Source organism: Leucoraja erinacea, chromosome 8 (assembly GCF_028641065.1).
Source record: "Leucoraja erinacea ecotype New England chromosome 8, Leri_hhj_1, whole genome shotgun sequence".
Lineage (NCBI taxonomy): Eukaryota > Metazoa > Chordata > Chondrichthyes > Rajiformes > Rajidae > Leucoraja > Leucoraja erinaceus.
This window is the reverse complement of record NC_073384.1, coordinates 73,539,418-73,561,388: the sequence shown is the minus strand read 5'-3', so window position 1 is coordinate 73,561,388 and position 21,971 is coordinate 73,539,418. Positions and strand designations below refer to the sequence as shown.

Here is a 21,971-nt window from a genome sequence, read left to right as displayed (position 1 = left end):
GGTGATAGAGCCTGGATGCAACATCTCGATCTTAGTGTTCCATAAGTCATCAAGTCATTAAAATACTAGTGATCCATAATCCATTCTGATTTTGACATTGATTATGCTACACTTGTGCCAAAAGAAGTTAGATAAAACATCTCTGGCTACTTAGACTTCATTGCACCCAAACTATGACACCACCAAAGCGTACGAGTTTGAAATTTACATAAACATCCATCACATTGCTGTGATGGAAGGCCAAAAAAAACTTATCTCTCCACTGCACCCCCCCCCCGATGTCAGAGGCAAATTCAAAGCCCCCGGCTGGCGATGGCGATTGTCCCGCGGCCATTAAAGCCACGCCGGGTGATGCAAGGTCGCACACCGGGTTCTTGATGTTAGAGCCCCCGGCATGCGCTCGCAGAGTCCCGCAACCATTCCAAGCCACGCGGGGCGGTGCTGGAAGGCCCCGCTCCAGGAGCTCTTCGACCCCGCAACTCGGGCGGGAGAAGTCGCCGTTGCGGGAGCCCTGAAAAGCGGTCTCCCTCCAGGGACCCGCGGGCACCCGGTGCCGCCGTCCACCAGACCCGCAGTTGCAGCCTCCGAATCTCCGGAGGTCGGGCCGCAGCAGCTCCACCACCGCTCCACCCGCTCTGGACTCGGCCAGCTCCGCGACGGTGAGGTGAGTAGTCGGCACCAGAGCCCTTGGTCTTCCTGTTGGAGGCCACTCCTCGTTGCAGCCCCAACGACAACAGAGACCCAACAAAGAAAAGGTTGGGTCTCCCGTGCAGGGAGAGATTTAAAAGTTACCACCCCCCACCCCCACGCCCATACCCCAACAAAAAAATAACAAAAACTACATCGCAGGCGGTGTTTAATCCCCGCAAGTGTGAGGTGCTGTATTGTGCGAGGTCAAATGTAAGGAAAATACTCATGGAAGACCCTTAACAATATTTATGTACAGAAGGGTCTTGTATCCAAATTCATAAATCCCTGGAAGTGTCAACACAAGTAGATAGAGTGGTGAAGAAGGCATATGGTATGCTTGACTTCATTGGTCGAGGCATTGAGTCAGGAAGCCATGTTATGCCACTTCCTCATCTATTCCCTGCACACTTGGGGCAATTTACAGAGGGCAATTAACCTACAAACCCACACGTCAGGGATGGGGTAGGAAACCTGAGCATCGGGAGTTAAACCATTCGGTCACAGGGAGAACATGATAGCGACACACAGACACACACAATGTCAGTGTCAACCCTGGGTCTCTGGTACTGTGAGGCAGGGTTCGCAGTGCCATCCCATTACAGGAAGGATGTGAAAGCTTTAGAGAGAGAGCAAAAGAGGTTACCAGATCGTTGCCCGGATTAGACAATACGATAGAACTTTATACGTCCCAGGAGGGAAGTCATTCTGCCAACAGTCATAAAACACAAGATACATGAAACATGAAATTAAAGTGATGAGTGGAAAGGATTGGGAATGTGCAAAGATTGAGTGGCGGGAGGCAGTCTACCCCACGACAGAATGGGGAGGAGTTGTACAGTTTGATAGCCACAGGGAAGAAAGATCTCCTTTGGCGTTTTGTGCTGCATCTTGGTGGAACTAGTCTGTTGATGAGGTTGGCTGTCCTCAGGTTGACCAGTGTGTCATGGAGGGGGTGAGCTGTATTGTCCACGATGCTCTGCATTTTGAGGAGCATCCTCCCTTCCAAGACCATCTCCAGTGAATCCAACTCAGCCCCCAGGATGGAGCCAGCCTTCCTGATGAGCTTGTTAATCCTGTTGGCGTCCATGGCCTTCGCCCTGCTGCCCCAGCACACGACAGCAAAGAAGATGACATTGGCTACCACCAATATCGTATAGCATAAGAGGGTATAAAGTACAAAGATTTGGATTATTTTCTCTGGAACGCCAGAGACTGAGGGGAGACCTGATATGAAATTATAAGAGGCATAGATAGATAAGGTAGACAGTCAGATCCTTTTTCTCAGATGAAAATATCAAATACTAGAGACCATACAGGTATGCAAGAACATTGTTTTTAATTGCAGAGGATGTTGGGTGCCTGGAAATTCACTGCCAGGGGTAATAGAGGAGGTAGATACAATAAAGGCATTTAAGAGGCTTTTGGATGGTTACATGGATGCGCAGGGAATGGTGGGAAATAGATTTTGTGCAGGCAGATAAGAGTTGGTCTTGGCATGACGCTTGGTACAGACATTGCAGGCTGAAGGGCCTGTTCAGATGCTGTACTGTTTTATGTAATAACGTGAATCATACAATGAGATAGCAACTGGTAAAGTTCTATCAATATTTAACATTTATTTTCTTCAGATAACAAATGTTAGCATTCAAACTATAATCCCTCGTCCTGTTCTGGCCAGCTTCAGTCAGGGCATGGTCATGGACCAGGAAATTCTTACTAGTTCAAAATTAAATTGAAAATCAAATCAAGCTACCCTATCTCCAGTTATAGGATAAAGCAATGTTTCACATATATTTATAACTTACTTTCACTCCTAGAAATACATAGTCGACTGGCATCATAGCAACGAGATCCACAGCAAACCAGGATTTCAGATAATGGTTTTTGATTTTTTTTCGATCCATTATAATAACCTATCAATGTAAAAATAAAGACGTTACCGACTGCAATATTTATCTTAGTTTTTGTCGACTAACTCTTAACATAGTTGCAAATTCAAACAATTGAAAAAAGTGTGACGTTGCACAATAAACGACCAGGTAAAGTTACCAAGGAACTGGATTTACTCTTGTGTTAAGTTAATCTCAAAACAACATTCCTTAATAAATAAGAAATGAGAGCAAGATAAGTCATCTGCATTACACTGTCCCAAAAAAAGGTAAATACATTAATTCACGTAAAAGCAAAACATTTTTGGAAATAGTCAGGTCAGATAGTGAGCTTAATGTCTTAGACCAAGAACATTTCACATGGACTAGTGTTTGATTGAATGGTTCTCAACCCCTGAAACAATTTCAACCAATGTAATATTTCTTCAGGAAGGCTTTTAAACTATCCAGTTTCAAATTTGAGAGAAATAGCAAAGATCTACAGAGCAGGAAATATGGCTACATGTATAAAGAATAATATGGCCAAACATCGAAAGCAGCCACCTGTAGGCCAGTATTCCAGACATCTGTAATTGGGAGTATGGTGGAATCCATTATTAAGGAGATCACACCAGGACATTAAAAAAAATCATGATAATCAAGCAGAATCAACCTCGCTTTATGAAATGGAAATCACATTGACAAATTTGCTCGTTCATTTAGGATATAATAAAAAGGTGGATATTGGGGGACCATAGATACAATTCATTAAGATTTCCAGAATACATTCAGTCACATGCCATTTGAAAGATTACCGCACAATAAAAAAGCATTAGGAATTGGAGATAATATATTGGCATAGATAGGATATTGGCCAACTAGGAAACAAGGAGTCAGAATAAACCGGTCATTTTCAAACTGACAATTAGTACTTAGTGTGGTGTCACAGGGATCGGTGCTGAGAACGGAACTATTTTCCAATGATATTAATGACTTGGATTTAGGAACCAAGTGCACAGTCACAAATTTGATTTAGATTTGATGTGTTAGCAATTTGAAAGTAGGGGACAAAGTGCCTGAAAAGGGATATGGATGAGTTAAATGGGTGAGTAAAAAGATGGCTGATGAGGTATAATGTGGGAACATACGAGGTTATCCACTTTAGAAAGATAAATATATAAGCAAACAATTACTTAAATGGAATGAAACAATAAAATGTTGTGGTGCAAAAGAATCTAGGGTGTCTAGGATATAAAATGCAAAACTTTGGCTTGCATGTACGGTAACTGGGAAGGCAAATGATTTACGACGCAAGTGGCATGAAGTGTCAAAGTAAGACAAAAATGATGCAGCTTTATGAAACTGATGAAAATACTCCTGGAGTAATAATCCAGTTTTGGTCTACATATTTAAGATCTGGAGAGCTTGTAGCACTGTTAGAAATTGTTAGTACGATGTAATGGCATTAGAGACGTGGCTGAAAGAGGATCAGAACTGGGAGCTGAATATTCAAGGTTACGCTTCTTATCAGAGAGACAAACAGGTGGGCAGATGGCGTCGTAGCTCTGCTGGTAAGGAATGCAATTCAGTAGGGGGTGACATAGGATCAGAAGATGTGGGTAGAGCTGAGGTAAAAAGACCCTAATGGGAGTTATTTACAGGCCTCCAAACAGTAGTCAGGATATAGAGTACAAATTACATCAGTAGATACAATCGGCATGTAAGAAAGGTAATGTTACAGTGATCATGGGGGATTTCAATATGCAGGTAGACTGGGTAAATCAAGTTGATACTGGACCCCAAGGTAGGGAATTTGTAGATTGCCTCCGAGATGGTTTCTTAGAGCAGTTTGTAGTGGAGCCCACCAGGGAAAAGGCAATTCTGGATTTAGTGTTGTGTAATGAACCGGATTTAATAAGGGAGTTCAAGATAAAGAAACTTGAAAAGATGAAATCGGATGTGTCAGTATGACAGCTGAGCAAAGGGGACTACAGAGGCATGAGGGAGGAGCTGGCCAAAGTTAACTGGGAAGGGACCGTAGCAGAAATGACGATGGAACAATAATGGCAGGAATTTCTGGGAATAATTCGGAAGATGCAGGATCCTCTCATTCCAAAGAGGAAGAAAGATTCTCGGAGAACTAGGTGACCGTGGCTGACAAGGAAAGTCAAAGACAGCATAAAACCAACAGAGAAGGTGTATAATATTGTAAATATTAGTGGGAAGCTAGAGGATTAGGAAGCTTTTAAAAAAACAACAGAAGGTAACAAAAAATGCAATAAGGGGAAACAAATATGAAGGTAAGCTAGCCAATAATATGAAAGAGGAGAGATAGCAAGAGTTTCTTCAGATATATAAAGAGTAAGAAAGAGGGAAGTACAGGTGCACAACCTTTTATCCGGAGTTCCGGAAACCGAAAACCTCCGAAAACCGGACATTTTTCCCAGGATGTCGTCTGCACACCAAAGCTCGCGTTTGGCGCCAAACTTGACCCGAAACGACCCACGGTCAACCCAGGTCTGTACTACAGTAGCGGCTGCCTCCTCCCCGGAGACCGGGGAGACACTTAAACATTTGTAATTCATTGCTTAAATGATAGTCAGTTAGTTTGGAGGGCTTTTATGTGAAGAGGGAGGGAGGGGGAGGGGGGGGGGGGGGGGGGGGTGAAGGGGGAAACTTTAATTCTTAGTCCCCTACCTGGTCGGAGAGGCGGGGAGCGGGCAATGCCTTACCGGGTCGCCGTGCAGTAAGCTACGGAGCGCTGTGGCCGCCGACTCCCCGACTCCCAACCTCGCGGAGCTGGGGCTGCGGGCGTCCGACGCCGGTTGTAGCTCCGACCCCGGCAACTCTACCCCTGGCTGCGCGGCGCTCAAAATCCAGCGTGGCCCGCGGCCGGATATGTACGTAAAGGGCCTGTCCCACGAGCATGTACGTAAAGGGCGAGTGCGACCAAACCGGAAGCGGGGGCCGCGCGGACGTTGAGTAAGTGACGTGAAGTTCGAGCAAAGTCCGCGGGACGTTCGCGCGTGACGTACGGCGTCAAGACGCTGCGTACTGCGATGAGACGCTGCTCACGCCCATCGAGGCGGTGCGTATGGCGTTGAGGCGGATGCGGGCCGGCAGGCCTTTGCCGCGTGGAATTTTTGAACACGGTCAGTTTTTCGGAGCACCGCGCGATGTCGGGACCAGCTCTGCACAACTCCATACGGCTCCGGCGATCGAAGTGGGACCGGCCCCGAGAGGCCGTACGGCTCAAGCGACGTGCTTGCCGCATGGAGTCGCATGCTCGTGGGACAGGCTCTTAACACTACAGACATCCACTAATTCACAAAAATGGAGAGAATTTAATTGGAAAAATTTTGATTTGTTTCTTTATTACGCCTAACATAAAAAGCAAGCAAATTCTAAGGCAGCAAACATGCTGGAGGCAATGTGGCCAAACGGACGCAAATCATGCACATATCTTCTGGAGTTGCCCAAAAATAGAACCATTTTGGGACAGAGTGAATTCAGTATTAAAGGATTTATTAGGATACATAGTCTCCAAGAAGTCTTCCATTTTATACCTGGGTAATACAAATACAGTGGTGCAGAAGAGAGATCATTACTTGGTTAAAATCCTACTCACAGCTGGCAGAAAGGCCATTCCAAGAAACTAGCTTGCAGCAGACACACCCAGACTTAGACAATGGTTACACATATTGCAGGAAATATTTGCGATGGAGAAAATGACATATTCTCCAAGAGTGAAAGAAGACGAGTTTAATAGAAAATGGGAAAATGGATTAGGTATAGAAATAAAGACATCAACACTGTATAATTGTATTGACAATAATGTAAGTTATTGGAAAATGTTTTAATAAGAAAATAGTTCTGTATATTGCATCATTAATTGTAAACTGAAACCCCCGCTGCACTGTTGCACGTTTCACTGCATTGTTGAATGTTTCGTTGTTATATTTGTGTTTTATTTGCGTATGAATCAAAGCAATAAAGACTAAAGTGAAAAAAAAGAAAATAATATCACAAGTAACTAGGGTGGTCAAGAAGGCTTTTTGTAGATTGGTCTTCATCAGTCAGGGTATTAAATCTGGAAGTCGGGATGTTATGCTAGCATTGTACAAGACATTGGTGAGGCTATACTTGGTGAGTATTGTGTTCAGTTTTGGTCACCTGCTATACGGAGGATGTCATCGAGCTGGACAGAGTGCTAAGAATATTTACAAAGTTGTTGCCATGACTCAAGGGCATGATCTATAGGGAGAGGTTGAGCAGGCTAGGAGCTTGCAGGCATGTTGGGAGGCTTGGAACTGCATTTCTTGGAGTGCAAGAGGGCTGATATAGGATCCCGAGGGTAATAAATGGGATAAATGGACCGAGTCTTTTACCCAGAGTAGGGGAATCCTGTGAACATAGGTTTAAGGTGAGTGGGAAAACATTTAATAGAAACCTGAGGGACAATTATTTTCCACAGAGGGTGGTGGATATATGGAACAAGCTTCCAGAGCAGTTAGCTGATGCAAGTGCTATAACAACATTTAAAAGACATTTGGACAGATACGTGGATTGGAAAGGTTTAGAGGAATACGAGTCAAACGCGGGTAGGAAGGACTAGCATAGATGGGGCATCTTGGTCAGCATGGAAAAGTTGGGTCGATAGGCCTGTTTCTATGCTGTAAGTCTCTGACTTTAAGACTATGAAATTTTAGATTGGGTTTAAAATATAACTTGCAAGCGCTTTACAAATATCTGGCAAGAATTGGCATTTCCAAGACAATGAGAAAAAAGATAATAAAACTTAGGCAATAAAATAAAAATCACGACAAATTACTTTACGTCATTCCTTCTCTGAACAATTTCCTAGTAATATTTTGAAATAATATTATTCATACCTCCAGCTTTTCATCTACATATCCTATGTAGAAATTTAATACGATATCCATTATGGCTATAACATCAGAAATAACAATGTAGCAGATCCAAACGAATCCTGTGTAAATTCTCTCCGTGAAGAAACTGACAGCCAGTGGAATTATGATGAAATTTGCAAACATCAAAGTCATCATTCCAAGTAGCCAATTGTGTCTGCAATAAAACGATGAAACAATTTACTGTATTGGAAATGCAGGTTCAAATCATTTAGATTCTTCTACACATACACAACATATCTTTTTGAATTACAATTAGAATAAAATGGCCCGCATTGTACTGATGAAGCAACTTTATTTCACAAATCTTCCAACTTTGAAAAAGGCTCTTTGAATCTTTTATCTGGAAAAACCCCTATATTGGACTGATTTACATCAATGCGCTTAGACATTAACAATACTCATTGTGACCAAGCCAGTTCTTCAGATGACCACAGTAAAAGTGGGCTATTCCTCCCTCCACCATTGATTCAACCTGTATAATTCCTTGCACAATTCCCACAACCCTTGATATCTGAACCAATTGGAAATCTACTTACCTCAGTGTCAAATGTATGCAGGGGCATGGCTCTTAATGGAAGCAGATCCAAAGAGTCACAGCCGTTGAGAGAAGAAAGCATTTCTCATTTCCGTCTTAAATAGGTGCGCCCCCTTATTCTTAGACCATGTCCTTGGGAAACTTTTAAAAATCTCCTTCCTCACCGGAGATGCGACTTTTTCCTTATCGTATTTCTGTCTGAACAGCGGCCTAACATCGAGGAGCTGCCGGCCGCTTGCTGGGGATCGACCTTGGGAGCTTCAACCGCGGGAGCCTGTAGATTTAACATCTCGGAGCTGGCGGTCCCATTGTCAGGGATCGAGCTCGGAAACTCCAAACGTGGGAGCCAACAGACTTAACATCGTGGAGCTCGCAGTCCCTGGTTATGGACCGGCTTCGAGAGCTCCAAGCCGCAAGAGCTTGGACCGCCCCGCCCCGATCATGGGAGATTCGACAGTCCCGACGTGGGAGCTTCGATCGCTAGCTGCTGGAGCTTCAATTGCCCAGATGGTTCCACTCCCCTAACCACGGGAGAAAAAGGAGGAAAGAAGATAAGACTTTATTGCCTTCCATCATCGTGGGGAATGTAGAGGAGCCGCTGTGATGGATATTTATGTTAAATTTTTATGTGGTTGTGTGTTTTGTTGCTTTTTGGTATGACTATGGCAAATCAAATTCCTCGTATGATTTACATACTTGTTTTGTTTTCATACTTGGCAAATAAAATCAATTACAATTACAAAATGCTGGAATAACTCGCCTGGAGAGGCAGCATCTCTGAATTGAAGGAACGGGTGATGATTCGGATCAAGACCCTTCTTCAGACTGAGAGTCAGGGGAGGGAGAGACACAGAAATATGGAAGAGTGAGGTGTGAAAATGTGACCTCAATGGGGATGAAGTTTAAGGAAAATGTAGAAGAGATCATTGTTAACTAGGGGAATGTTACAAGGAAGCATACAAAGATAAAATTTAATCAGGACAGTCAGACTGATCGAAGAACTAGGATAGGGGACGCTTCGACCTAAAACGTCCACCCATTCCTTCTTTCCAGAGAAGCTGCCTGTCCCGCTGAGTTACCCCAGCATTTTGTATCTAACATCCACTTACTATTTACCTCATCAGTAATTTGAAATGCTTCAAAAGAAATTATTGTTTCTTATTCATCTGAGTTCTTTTAAGTGGAATCCCAAACTGCTTAACATTTTCTTATAAAATAACTCCTTCATAGCAGCCTAATCTGACTAAACCCCTCTGAGCCAACTCCAATGAAAAGGCATCCTTTGCTAATAAGTGTTCACAGTAGTTGGTTAACCTGTGTTTAGAACAAAACATTTATGTTTAAGAAGGAACTGCAGTCATGCAACATTTATTCTGTAGGTTGACAGATTTTCCTCCAACATGAATGCTACTTTCTTCCACTTTACCAGATACCTCATAAGATTTACCTGCAGGAGAGAAGTTGTTGGTAATGGGCATCTTGCAATAGATCTTTGATTTGGATGAGGAATGGGTGGAGATCACCAGCCAGGTGAAAGTAGCACCAGACAGTTCAGAGGGTCAGGAGGCCAAGGACTGCTAGGAAGTATGCACCTTGTGTAGAGGTATTAAACTTGAGATGTAACACCTGTCCCTATTCCTCCTCCCTCGCCTTCATCCAGGGAACTCCGCTGTTCTTCCAGGTGAGCCAGAGGTCCACATGCACCTCCTCTAACCTATCTTCTCCGTCCAGTGTTCCCGATGCGGCTTCCTGTACATCAGTGAGATCAAGTGGAGACTCGGTGACCGGTTTGCTAAACACGTCCTCAGATCACTCGGCTACCAACCATTTTAACTCCCCTTCCCATTCTCAAACTGATTTTTCTGTCCTGGGCCTCTTCCATATAACCATATAACAATTGGACCTCACTCTTCCATTGCCAGAGTGAGGCCACATGCAAACTGGAGGAACTGCACCTCATATTCTACTTGGACAGCTTATAACCCAATGGTATGAACATTGCAATTTCCAGTTTTAACTAACCCACAACACTCCCCTTCCCCTTTCTCCCCCAAGAACCCCCGCCCCCTTCCCTCTAGCTCCCCTACCCATCCGCTTGTGGCATCTATAATTGATAAGCAATTCAAAACTTTTCTATCCCAAAGCTCTTTATCCTTTCAGGCTCACACCTGTCTCTTCCTACCAATTCAGTTCCCTCCAATATTTATTGCCCTGACTTGGGTGAATTAAATGTTAGGTCTGTTTTCTCCAAGGGTAAAGCTCTCAGATCATCTACACTCAATCTTTCATGAAAAGTGGTTATATTTGAGCCTGGTGTAGTGCCGAGCTTTAACATTGGTAACAATGTCATTGGAACTGCTCCTTCTAACAGGGCTAGGTTGTCCACCATTATTCATGACGACATGATAAAACAGCAGATTGCGATCCAACACATTGATTGAGTGATCACTTAGCTCTATCTATTGCAGGCTGTTTTTGTTCTCTAGCTTGTATTGCACCTTCATCATTGTTAAGTACTCCTGGTGCCATTCCTGCTATGCCGTCTTGCATTCATCATTGAGCCAGAGTTAATTCCTCCAACGTGCCTTTCATGCTGGATTGAGGGATATGTCAGGCCACACAATTACTGATTAAGGGTAATTATGACAGGGTTTGCGCCAAAAAGTGCAGGGGACATACTGTAAAGGCAAACCGATTCATGCATTGGTTCAAAAAAATATAAACTGGAGGAACTCAGCGGGTCTGGCAGCATCTGTAAAGGAGAAGGAACGGTGGACGTTTTGGGCTGAGACCCTGCATCAGGACTGAGAGTGTACAGGGAGGATTATTAACATAAAGGGGAGATGGACAGCGGGGAGGAAAAGGGATGAGGTCAGGGATGGGAGATCATAGCTAGACCCAGGTGGAATGAGGGAATCATTGAAAGATGCTCATGTGGGGTAGAGAGAGGGGAGACACAAACAGGGGGCGGTGAGGGAGGAAGTATAGGAACAAGTTTGGAGGGATATGGACCAAATGCAGGCAGGTGGGACTAGTATAGCTGGGACATGTTGGCCAGTGTGGGCAAGTTGGGCCGAAGGGCCCGTTTCCACACTGTATCACTCTATGACTCTAATGCACTCATGCGGTAATAGAGGATGGGGTTGGGGAAGGGATGAGTGGACCAGAGCATCATAGAGAGTGTTCCTGTGAAAAGGTACTAACATGGAGGAGCAGCACCTCATATTTCGCTTGGGTAGTTTACACCCCAGCGGTATGAACATTTGACTTCTCCAATTGCAGGTAGTCCTTGCTTTCTCCCTCCTTCCCCTCCCCAGCTCTCCCACAGGCCACTGTCTCCGCCTCTTCCTTTCTTCACCCCCACATCAGTCCGAAGAAGGGTCTTGGGCCTAAACGTCACCCATTCCTTCGCTCCATAGATGCTGCCTCAACCGCTGAGTTTCTCCAGCTTTTTGTCTACCTTCGAATATTCCAGCATCTGCAGTTCTTTCTTAAACATGGATACAAGATTGGCTGACTGGCATAAAACAAAGAGAGGGAACAAAGGGAGCATTGTCTGGTTGACTGCCAATGACTAGTGATGTTCCACAGTGGTTGCTGTTGGGTCCACTAACTTTCACATTATTTGTTAATGATCCGGATGATTAAATTAATGGGTTGGGGGCTACGTTTGCGGAAGATACGAAAACAGGTGGAGGGGCAGGCAGTGTTGAGGAAGCAGGGAGACTGCAGAAGGACTTGGACAGGTTGGGAGAGTCTACCAAGAAGTGGCAAATGGAATACAGCATAGCAAAGTGTACGGTCATGCACTTTGGTAGCAGGAATAGCAGCATAAACTACTTTCAAAATGGGGAGAGGATTCAGAAATCGGACGTGTAAAGGGACTTGAGAGTGCTGGTGCAGAATTCCCAAAAGTCTAATTTCAGAGGATTAGTCGTCAGTAAGGCAGGCAACTGCAATACTAGCATTCATTTAGAGCAGGCTAGAATATAAAAGCTAGTAAGCAATTCAGAGGTTTTATAAGGTACTGATAAACTCCATATTTGGAATATTCCGAGTAGTTTTGGGACCCATATCCAAGGAAGGATGTGCAGGGTTTGGAAAGGGTCCAGAGGAAGTTTACGAGACTGATCATAGGGGATGATTGGGTTAACATGTGAGGAGTGCTTGAAGGCTCTGGGCCTGTACTCACTGGAGTTATGAAGGATTAAAGTCAATCCCATTGAAATCACCTGGATAATGAAAGGTCTAGATAGAGTGGATGTGGAGGGAGAATCTTCCCAATAATGTGGAGAGACTTCAACCAGAGGGTTCAGACCCAGAATAAAAGGACGTACCTCTAGAATGGAGATGCAAAGGAAATTTTTAGAGGGTGATGAATCTGTGGCATTTATTGGCATAGGCAGCTGTGGAGGCCAAGACATTGGGTATTTTAAAAACAGAGCTTGATAATTCTTGGGGGCATCAAACGTTACATGAATTCAAGTTTACGATAGAGGTTAGTAGAACCAGTTATCGATGCAACAGAGAAAGAGATGGGAGTGGTTTCAGAAGGTTTGGAACTAGGTTCTTTCCACAGCCAACTGAAAGGCAGGCATAGCCATGAGATGACGCACTCCCATGAGAGTCCAAGACTACACCTTTGATTTGAAGGAAAGGGCAGGAATCAAAAGATAATTTGTTTGGGTTAAGAATAGCAGGTGAGGGCGGCATAGTGGCGCAAATGCTCGGGCTTCTGCCTCACAACCAGAGACCTGGGTTCAATCCCGACCTCAGATGCTGTCAGTGTGGAGTTCGCATGGTCGCCTTGTGACCGGATTCCTCTGGGTGCTCTGGTTTCCTCCCACATCCCACATGCTGAAACGTCACCCATTCCTTCTTTCCAGAGATGCTGCCTGTCCCGCTGAGTTACTCCAGCATTTTGTGAATATACGGGATACAGGTTTAAGTTTATGAGCAACAAAACAAGAGGCAAGATCAAGAAGCCACATACTGTATGCTGGGTTCAAGTTCAAGTGAGTTTATTGTCATGTGTCCCTGATAGGACAATGAAAATCTTGCTTTGCTTCAGCACACAGAACATAGTAGGCATTCACTACAAAACAGATCAGTGTGTCCATATACCATTATATAAATATATACACACATGAATAAATAAACTGATAAAGTGCAAATAACAGATAATGGGTTATTAATAATCAGAGTTTTGTCCGAGCCAGGTTTAATAGCCTGATGGCTGTGAGGAAGTAGCTATTCCTGAACCTGGTTATTGGGCAAAACAGAGTGCCAGAGGAATTCAGCACTTTCAGGCAATATCTGTGAAGGAATTGAACAGCAACGTTTCAGGTTGAGACCGTTCTTCACACTGTTCGTTTACTCCACAGGTATTGACTGACTCGCTGAGTTCCCCCAACACTTTGCGTTTTGCACAAGATGCAAGACCATTTATTTTAACAAAGCACAGTGAAGTATTGTGTTCTGGAACACACAGCCTAAAAGGCTCCCAAGTAATTTTCAATTAATCAGATAGATCTCCTGAATCAGAAGAGGAACAATGAATCAAACATTAACTAGTCATAAGTAAAATTATAAAATATTCCAGTTGCTTAGGTTTTTGGGGTTTTCTGTTGCAGTTCATGTCTGAAAGATAATTCTGTCAAAACATGCATAACAAAAGATAGACACAAAATGCTGGAATAACTTAGCGGGACAGGCAGCATCTCTGCAGAGAAGGAATGGGTGACGTTTCGGATCGAGATTGAAGGGCTGAAGAAGGGTCTCAACCCGAAACGTCACCCATTCCATCTCTCTGAAAACGTTGCCTGTTCCGCTGAGTTCAGCATTTTTTGTCTATCTTTGGTTTAAACCAGCATTTAAACCAGCAGTTCCTTCCCATGCATAAAAAAAAGACAGACACAAAACTACAGTAACTCAGCATGTCAGGCAGCATCTCTGGGGAAAAGGAATCGAGGACGTTTCGGGTCGAGACCCCTTTTCATAACAAGTTCCCTTTGAGAATGAAAGGATTGACAATGTCTTAAAATGACACGTTGGCTTGTAAGCTGCAGATATGACCTCCAAAAGTCCATTGTAAACACAAAGAGAAAATTCCAGGCTAAACTAGAGTCACAGATGGATGCTTGACAACTGTAGTAGGGCTTGTACACTATCATTTCCCACAAGACAAAATCAGAGAGCGTCTGTGGCAACCTCGCATCACTTCTGGAAGGGATTTTTCTACACTCTTTGAAAGTGAGAACAGTGGACACATTCGAGCCCCCAGAGCTCGATGACCTGTGATCACAGTCTCCGAGGTGGACGTCAGAGCATCCTTCAAAAGGGAAAATCCGCACCTCTCACTTCTGCCATATGAAGTTCCCACCTGCTTGAAAAGGGCATCTATCATATCTGTGCCCAAGAAGAGCAGAGTGGCCTGCCTCAATTACTACTGTCTGGTTGGGAATGAAGTGCTTCAATGGGATGTTTATGGCCAGGCAACCTGTATCAATGGCGCTGAGATAGTGATGGTCAAGCATCACTTCCAAGTTCGTAGGTATAAATTTCACCAACTATTTGTCCTGGTCCAACATGGTGGTTTTGCCAAGAAAACACATTTGCACCTTTACTTCCTCAGAGGGCTAAAGAAAATTGGCATGTTTCCGATGACTCCTACCAATTTATACAGATGCATAGAATGCATCCTATCTGGATGCATCACACCTTGATATTGGAAATGCTCTGTGAACACAGCCCATTCCATCACACAAATCATTTCTTTACTCACTGCTCATGCAATCAATGGGTGGCGTTTCGGATCAAGACCCTTCTTCTGAGCTTCTTCCGTCTAGATCCAAAACGTCACAAATTTATTTCTCTCTGGAGATGCTGCCTGTCCAGCTGAGTTACTCCTCCTGAGTTTCTCGAATTTTGGAATCAATCGACTCCATCTATTCCTCACGCTGCCTCAGGAGAGCAACCAATATAGTCTAGGACCACTCTCACATGACGGTCGGTCTCTCCTCTCTCCTCAACCGACAGGCAGAAAATGCAAAAGCTTGAAAGTACATACTACCAGATTCAAGAACAATTTCTTCCCCACTGTTATCTGTCTCTTGAATGAACCTCTCATATGCTTGCTGTGAATTCACAGTCTTCTGAGCTTTATTGTTGCAGTCCTTGGACTTTATTTTAACCTGTGTTTTCCATGTAGCTGCAACACAGTATGCTACAATCTGTTTACTTTCCTTTTGCACTGCCTGATGTACTTGCCCTATGATTAGGTTGAATAGCAAGCAAAATAAAAATGCTCAGTATCTCAGTACATGTGCGAATAGTAAAAGGATACCAATGCTAAAGTGACACCAATTATCAAGAATTTCCATCATCTGGGTCATTCCCCGTCTTCCCCCCCATTCCCCTAGAAGCTCAAACTCCCACACCATTATGTTCAGGAACAGCTACTTTCCTACAACCATCTTGAACAGATTTGCACAACGCTAATCCTACCTCAGCAACTCTGGACCACCTCCTGCATTTGCATGATCTAGCTTCTAACTGTATTTTTGTACTAATGTCTAGTTTTGCATTAGTGTTTTTCTTTTCATTGTGTGGTAATAATTTATTTTTTGTGTGTTTCTCTGAATCAAATGTGTATGTGATGCAGCTGCGAGCAAGATTTGCATTGTACCTATACCTCACCCGAAAGCAAAAACTCACCCAAAGTGCAGAATAAACACAGTGAATCAGGTAGCATCGGTCAGGGATAGACAGGTAAAGTTTAGGGTCAGGGCCCTTCATCACGATGATGGAATGAGAGGGGGGGGAAGAAAGATTCTAGCAACTGCAGTTCCTTGTGTCTCCATTGTACCTCAAGGTACTTGCGCATACAACAATGAAGTCGATTTGACTTGAAAAGGTCGTCCTATCCTTCTGCAAATTATACGCACTGCATCCACATACGGTGGTGAAGGGCTTATTTACAATCATGTGTTATTTAAACTTCATCCTGATGCACATTTGACATAATAGACATTATACAATAGGTGCAGGAGTAGGCCATTCGGCCCTTCGAGACAGCACCGCAATTCAATGTGATCATGGCTGATCATCCCCAATCTGTACCCCGTTCCTGCCTTCTCCCCATATCCCCCGACTGCTATTTTTAAGAACCCTATCTAGCTCTCTCATGAAAGCATCTAGAGAACCCATCTCCACCGTCCTCTGAGACAGAGAATTCCACAGACTCACCACTCTCTGTGAGAAAAAGTGTTTCCACGTCTCCGTTCTAAATGGCTTACTCCCTATTCACAAACGGTGGCCCCTTGTTCTGGACTCCCCCAACATCGGGAACATATTTCCTGCCTGTAGTGTGTCCAAACCCTTAACAATCTTATATGTTTCAATGAGATTCCCTCTCATCCTTCTAAACTCCAGCGTGTACAAGCCCAGCTGCTCCAATCTCTCAGCATATGACAGTCCCGCCATCCCGGGAATTAACTTTGTAAACCTACGCTGCACTCCCTCAATAGCAAGAGTGTCCTTCCTCAAATTAGGGGACCAAAACGGCACACAATACTTCAGGTGTGGTCTCACTAGGACACATTATGCTCCACCGAGACCCCTCATCTACCAACCTGCGACTGGGGGGGGGTGAGAAGTGGGAACAGTCAAGACATTTTATGTAAATCAAGAACATAGACACAATATGTAACTCTGGAGAGAAGGAATGGGTGACATTTTGGGTCGAGCCTTCTTCAGACTGATTTCTATTTATTTATTTAGAACTGACATTTAGAGCAGAAAGGAACTGCAGATGCGGGTTCCCCTTCGATGTTCCATTTTCACACCTTATACTTCCTTATCTTTTTTTTTTTTTTGTGTAAATTTTTTTATTATTGGAGATAGGTACATAATCTATTACATCATTACTGTCTTACATTTTTAAATTGATAATATTGTCAGTTATTATTACATTGTCTCCAATACTTTTTGCATTTTTCTTCGTTTTTTTTATAACTAGATAGAGCTAAAGGGATAGATGAAATAGAGAGAGAGGAAGGAAAAAGAAAGCTAAAATAAAAAAAAAGGAAGAGGAGTGAAAGAGGTAATTGAAGAAGAATGGAAAAATTTGTTAGAGTTTAAAAACATCATTCGAGATATGTTCGTACATTTCGGAGTATAGCATTTCATCCAATCTTTAGTCCGGGTGCTAGTCAGGTTCCTGTGCTGAACTATTCTGACCCTTTAAGTAATCAATAAAAGGAGACCATGTATACTTCCTTATCTCCGTGTCTCTCTCTGACTCTGTTCTGTCTGTCAGAGTTCCTGACTCTGTCTGAAGAAGGGTCTCGACCCAAAACATCACCCATTCTTTGTCTCCAAAGATTCTGCCTGTCCAGCTGAGTTATTCCAGCATTTTGTATCTATATTTTATTTAGAGTAATCGTTTTTGAAAGGATGCATCTCGACGTTGCAGTTAACTGCAAGGCTGAGTTGGTCTTGTACAATTACATTGAGATACTCCAACATTTGGTGTCTATCTTCTTTTATTTAGAGCAATTGGTTTGAAAGAATGCATCTCGACCTTGCAGATAGTTACATGGTTACACAGAAAAGCTGGAGAAACTCAGCGGGTGCAGCAGCCTCTATGGAGCGAAGGAAATAGGCAACGTTTCGGGCCGAAACCCTTCTTCAGACTGATCAGGGGTGGGGGTGGGTGGGGACAAGAAAGGGAAAAGGAGGAGTAGCCGGAAGGCTGGAGGGTGGGAGGAGACAGCAGGGGAGCTGAGGAAGGGGAGGAGACAGCAAGGACTAACAGAATTGGGAGAAGTCGATGTTCATGCCCCCGGGGTGCAGACTCCCCAAACGGAATATGAGGTGCTGTTCCTCCAATTTCCGGTGCTGCTCGCTGTGGCCATGGAGGAGACCCAGGACAGAGAGGTCGGAGGCGGAGTGGGAGGGGGAGTTGAAGTGCTGAGCCACCGGGAGGTCAGCTAGGTTATTGCGGACCGAGCGGAGGTGTTCGGCGAAACGATCGCCCAAACCTCCGCTTGGTCTCACCGATATAGATCTGCTGACATCTAGAGCAGCGGACGCAATAGATGAGGTTGGAAGAGATGCAGGTAAACCTCTGTCGCACCTGGAACGATTGCTTGGGTCCCTGAACGGAGTTGAGGGGGGAGGTAAAGGGACAAGTGTTGCATCTCCTGCGGCCGCTGAGTTACATGGCTGAGTTGGTCTTGTACAGCTTCCTTGAATTACAACAACATTTTGTATTTATCTTTTATTTACAACAATTGTTTCGAAAGGATACTCGTCCTTGCAAAGCAGATATGTCCACCTTTTAAAACTACGTTGAGTACTCCAGCATTTTGTCTCAATATATTATTTAGAGCAATTGTTTTGAATGGACGCATCTCGACCTTGCAGGTAACTACAAAGCAGAGTTTGTTCTGTACAACTAACTTGAATTACTCCAGCAATTTGTATCTATCTTTTATTTAGAGCAATTGTTTTACAAATTGCAAGGATGCATCTGGACCTTGCATGTAGCTACAAGGCTGAGTTGGTCTTCCTTGTATTACGCCAGCAATTTTTGAGTCTAATCTACGGTTTAAACACTTGATCATTGGTGGGATGGGAGAGGGATGGGGTTGGGTCTTTCTTACCTAAAGGTGGAGTAGGGGTGAATGACAAACTTGTCGGTTTTGTCGGCCTTCAGGTAGCCTCTGCTCATGGTGGCCACGGAGCCCTGGAAAGCGGCCGAGCCGGTGTTGAGTCCCCGCTCCTGGTGGTAGTCGGCCCAGCGGGCCTTGCCCAGGCTTCTCGCCGCACTCAGCCGGGAAAACTCGCCCGCATCCGAATCGTTGATGGACATCATCGTCGCCATCCCCGGCGGCGGCAACCGCATCGCCCGCAGTGGCAGCTTCCCCGGCGGCGGCGGCGGCGGCGGCGGCGGCTTCTCCATGGCCGGCGGGTGAGAGAGTGGGCGGTTGCGGCCTTGGCCCCGTTATTCCGCACTGAGGTGGCGACAACACAATGACGTTGGTCAATAACGGTCTCCCCACCCCCCACCCCCCCCCCCCCCACACACACACACACACACACACCTCTCACCCCCCCCCCCCACCACACACACAACCTCAACCCCCACCCCCCACACACACACACACACACACACACCTCAACCCCCCCCCACACACACACACACACACCACACCTCACCCCCCCCCCCCCCCCACGCACACACACACACCTCAACCCCTCCCCACACATCTCAACCCCCCCCACACACACACACACACCTCAACCCCCCCCCCCCCACGCACACACACAACCTCACCCCCCCCACACACACACACACACACACCTCACCCCCCCCCCCACGCACACACACACACCTCAACCCCCCCACACACACACACACACCTCAACCCCCCCCCCCACGCACACACACACACACACACACACACACACACACACACACCCCCCCCCCCACACACACACACACACACCTCAACCCCCCCCCCCCCACACACACCTCAACCCCCCCCACACACACACACACACCTCAACCCCCCCACACACCTCACCCCCCCCCCACACACACCTCAACCCCCCCCACACACACACACACCCACCCCCTCACACACACTCACACACACACCACCTCACACACACATCCTCCACCTCACACATATACAAATACACACACACAAACCCTCCACACACACACACACACCTCAACCCTGCCCCACACACACCTCAAACCCCCCACACACACACCTCACCCCCCCTCACGCACACACACACACACACCCTCAACCCCCCCCACACACACAACTCAACCCCCCATACACACACACACACCTCAACCCTCCCCCACACACACCTCAACCCCCCCCCCCACACACACCTCAACCCCCCCACACACACCTCAACCCCCCCCCACCTCAACCCCCCACACACAGCTCAACCGCACCCCCCCCACACACACACACACTCAACCCCCCCCCACACACACCTCAACCCCCCCCCCACACACACACACATCTCAACCCCCCCCCACACACACACCTCAACCCCCCCTGACACACACCTCAACCCCCCCCTGACACACACACACACATACCTCAACCCCCCCCCCCAAACAACACACTTAACTTAACCCCCCCACACACACCTCAACCTCCCCCCCCCACACCTCAACCCCTCCCCCACACCTCAACCTCTCCTCTCTCCCCCACAACTCAACCCATCCCCACTCCCCCGCACCTTAACTCCTTCCCCACACCTCTACCCCTCCCCCACCCCTCTCTTCACCCCCCATCTCTCTCCCCTCCCCTCCCCAAAGTCTTCATTTCAAAATCAGCCTCTACCAGCTCTTCAAGTACATAAAGTACCTTCACCGTAATCCTATGTCCTCTGGTCCTCAATTCCCAACTCTGGGCAAGAGACTCTGTGCATCTACCCAATCTATTCCTCTCATGATTTTAAACACCTCACTTTCATTTCCCACTCACCTGACCTGAGTGTCTGTCCGATCTGGAGCCCCTCCTCTGCCAGTGGAAGCAGTCTTTATTTGTGAGGGTCCTTCAAGCGTATGAACATCTCTACCCAAGCTTGTTCTAACCTTCTCCGTTCCAAGTGATCAACGCCTCTCCGGTAAGTCCACCTCATTTATTTTTCCCGTGCCTAGAATTATTCTGGACGGCCACCCATTCGTTAAGACAACATTGGTAAGAGTTGATTATTGTCTTTATGTCAGACTATTATTTATTTATTAAAATGAAGTCAAAGCAATTAAAGAGAAATATTCATTTAGCACATTGATCCTGAAATCAAATGGTGAGATAATAATGTTCAAATGCCTGATGCATTATCATCACATTTTTTTAAATATGCTTCAGTAATGTGTCATTATTATAAGATGTAAATCAATTATAAAAACTTTCCTAGGTAGACAAAAATGCTGGGGAAACTCAGCAGGTGAAGCAGCATCAATGGAGCGAAGGAATAGGTGACGTTTCGGGTCGAGACCATTGTTCACGTCTGAGTTTCTCCAGCATTTTTGTCTACCTTTGATTTTTCCAGCATCTGCAGTGCTTTCTTAAACATGAACATTTTCCTTCTCACTTTCAAACTCTCCACCATCACCGCCTCAAAAAAAGAATAATTTTGAATTAAAAATTAGCTTTGGAGTTTTACAGACAGGTTGAAGTCAGTACAAGCTGGAAATAATTGATGCGAGTGCACAAACACTCTTCCGAATTTTGGATTAAAAAATTAGTTAATTAGCAATTAGAAACATGTTAAGTCTCCATCCTACTCCCACTCTGACCCAACTGTATGTGATGTTACAACAAGACTCAATACTTGTGGTGGCACGGTGGTGCAGCGTTAGAGTTGCTGCCTTACAGCGCCAGAAACCTGGGTTCGATCCTGACTATGAGTGCTGTCTATATGGAGTTTGTACATTCTCCTCATGATCTGCATGGGTTTTCACTGGATGCTCAGGTTTCCTCCCACATTCCAAAGATCTACAGGTTTGTAGGTTAATTAGCTTCTGTAAATTGTCCCGAGTGTGTGCCGGATAGTGGTAGTGTGTGGGGATGGGTGCGGACTCGGTGGGATGAAAGGCCTGTTCCTGTGCTGTATCTCTAATCTAAACAATCTTAAGGAACATTGACAGAGATTGAATATCTCATTGACAGATTGAGCATCTCATCTTCCATCCAGGGACATTGCAGCTTTCTGGACTAGATGTCAAATTCCTTGATATTAGGGACCTCATTCTTTCAGTCTGTATCAGAACTGGCCTTTTCCCTCTGTCATCATTTTCAACTACAACAAACAAACTGCGGGGCCAACTCGGCAGTCAGGCGGCATCTGTGGATGGAAATGGGCAGATTAACTTTTGGGTTGGGAAATTTTTGGAATAGAGAGGAA

General features: G+C 45.3%; 1 protein-coding gene across 2 annotated transcripts in view; it reads right to left on the bottom strand.

Annotated features, from left to right (window-relative positions):
- Positions 1-19,004, bottom strand: part of LOC129699851 (potassium/sodium hyperpolarization-activated cyclic nucleotide-gated channel 4-like) — a 144,594-nt gene extending 125,590 nt beyond the window's left edge. For both annotated transcript variants that reach the window (XM_055639986.1, XM_055639987.1), the window contains exons 1-3: positions 18,692-19,004; positions 7,451-7,643; positions 2,496-2,603 (exon numbers count right to left, since the gene is read on the bottom strand). In XM_055639986.1, coding sequence (XP_055495961.1) covers positions 2,496-2,603; positions 7,451-7,643; positions 18,692-18,990 — 600 coding nt within the window. In that variant the 5' untranslated portion in view covers positions 18,991-19,004. The remainder of the gene's footprint in view (positions 1-2,495; positions 2,604-7,450; positions 7,644-18,691) is intronic.
- Between the last annotated feature and the right edge of the window lie 2,967 nt (positions 19,005-21,971).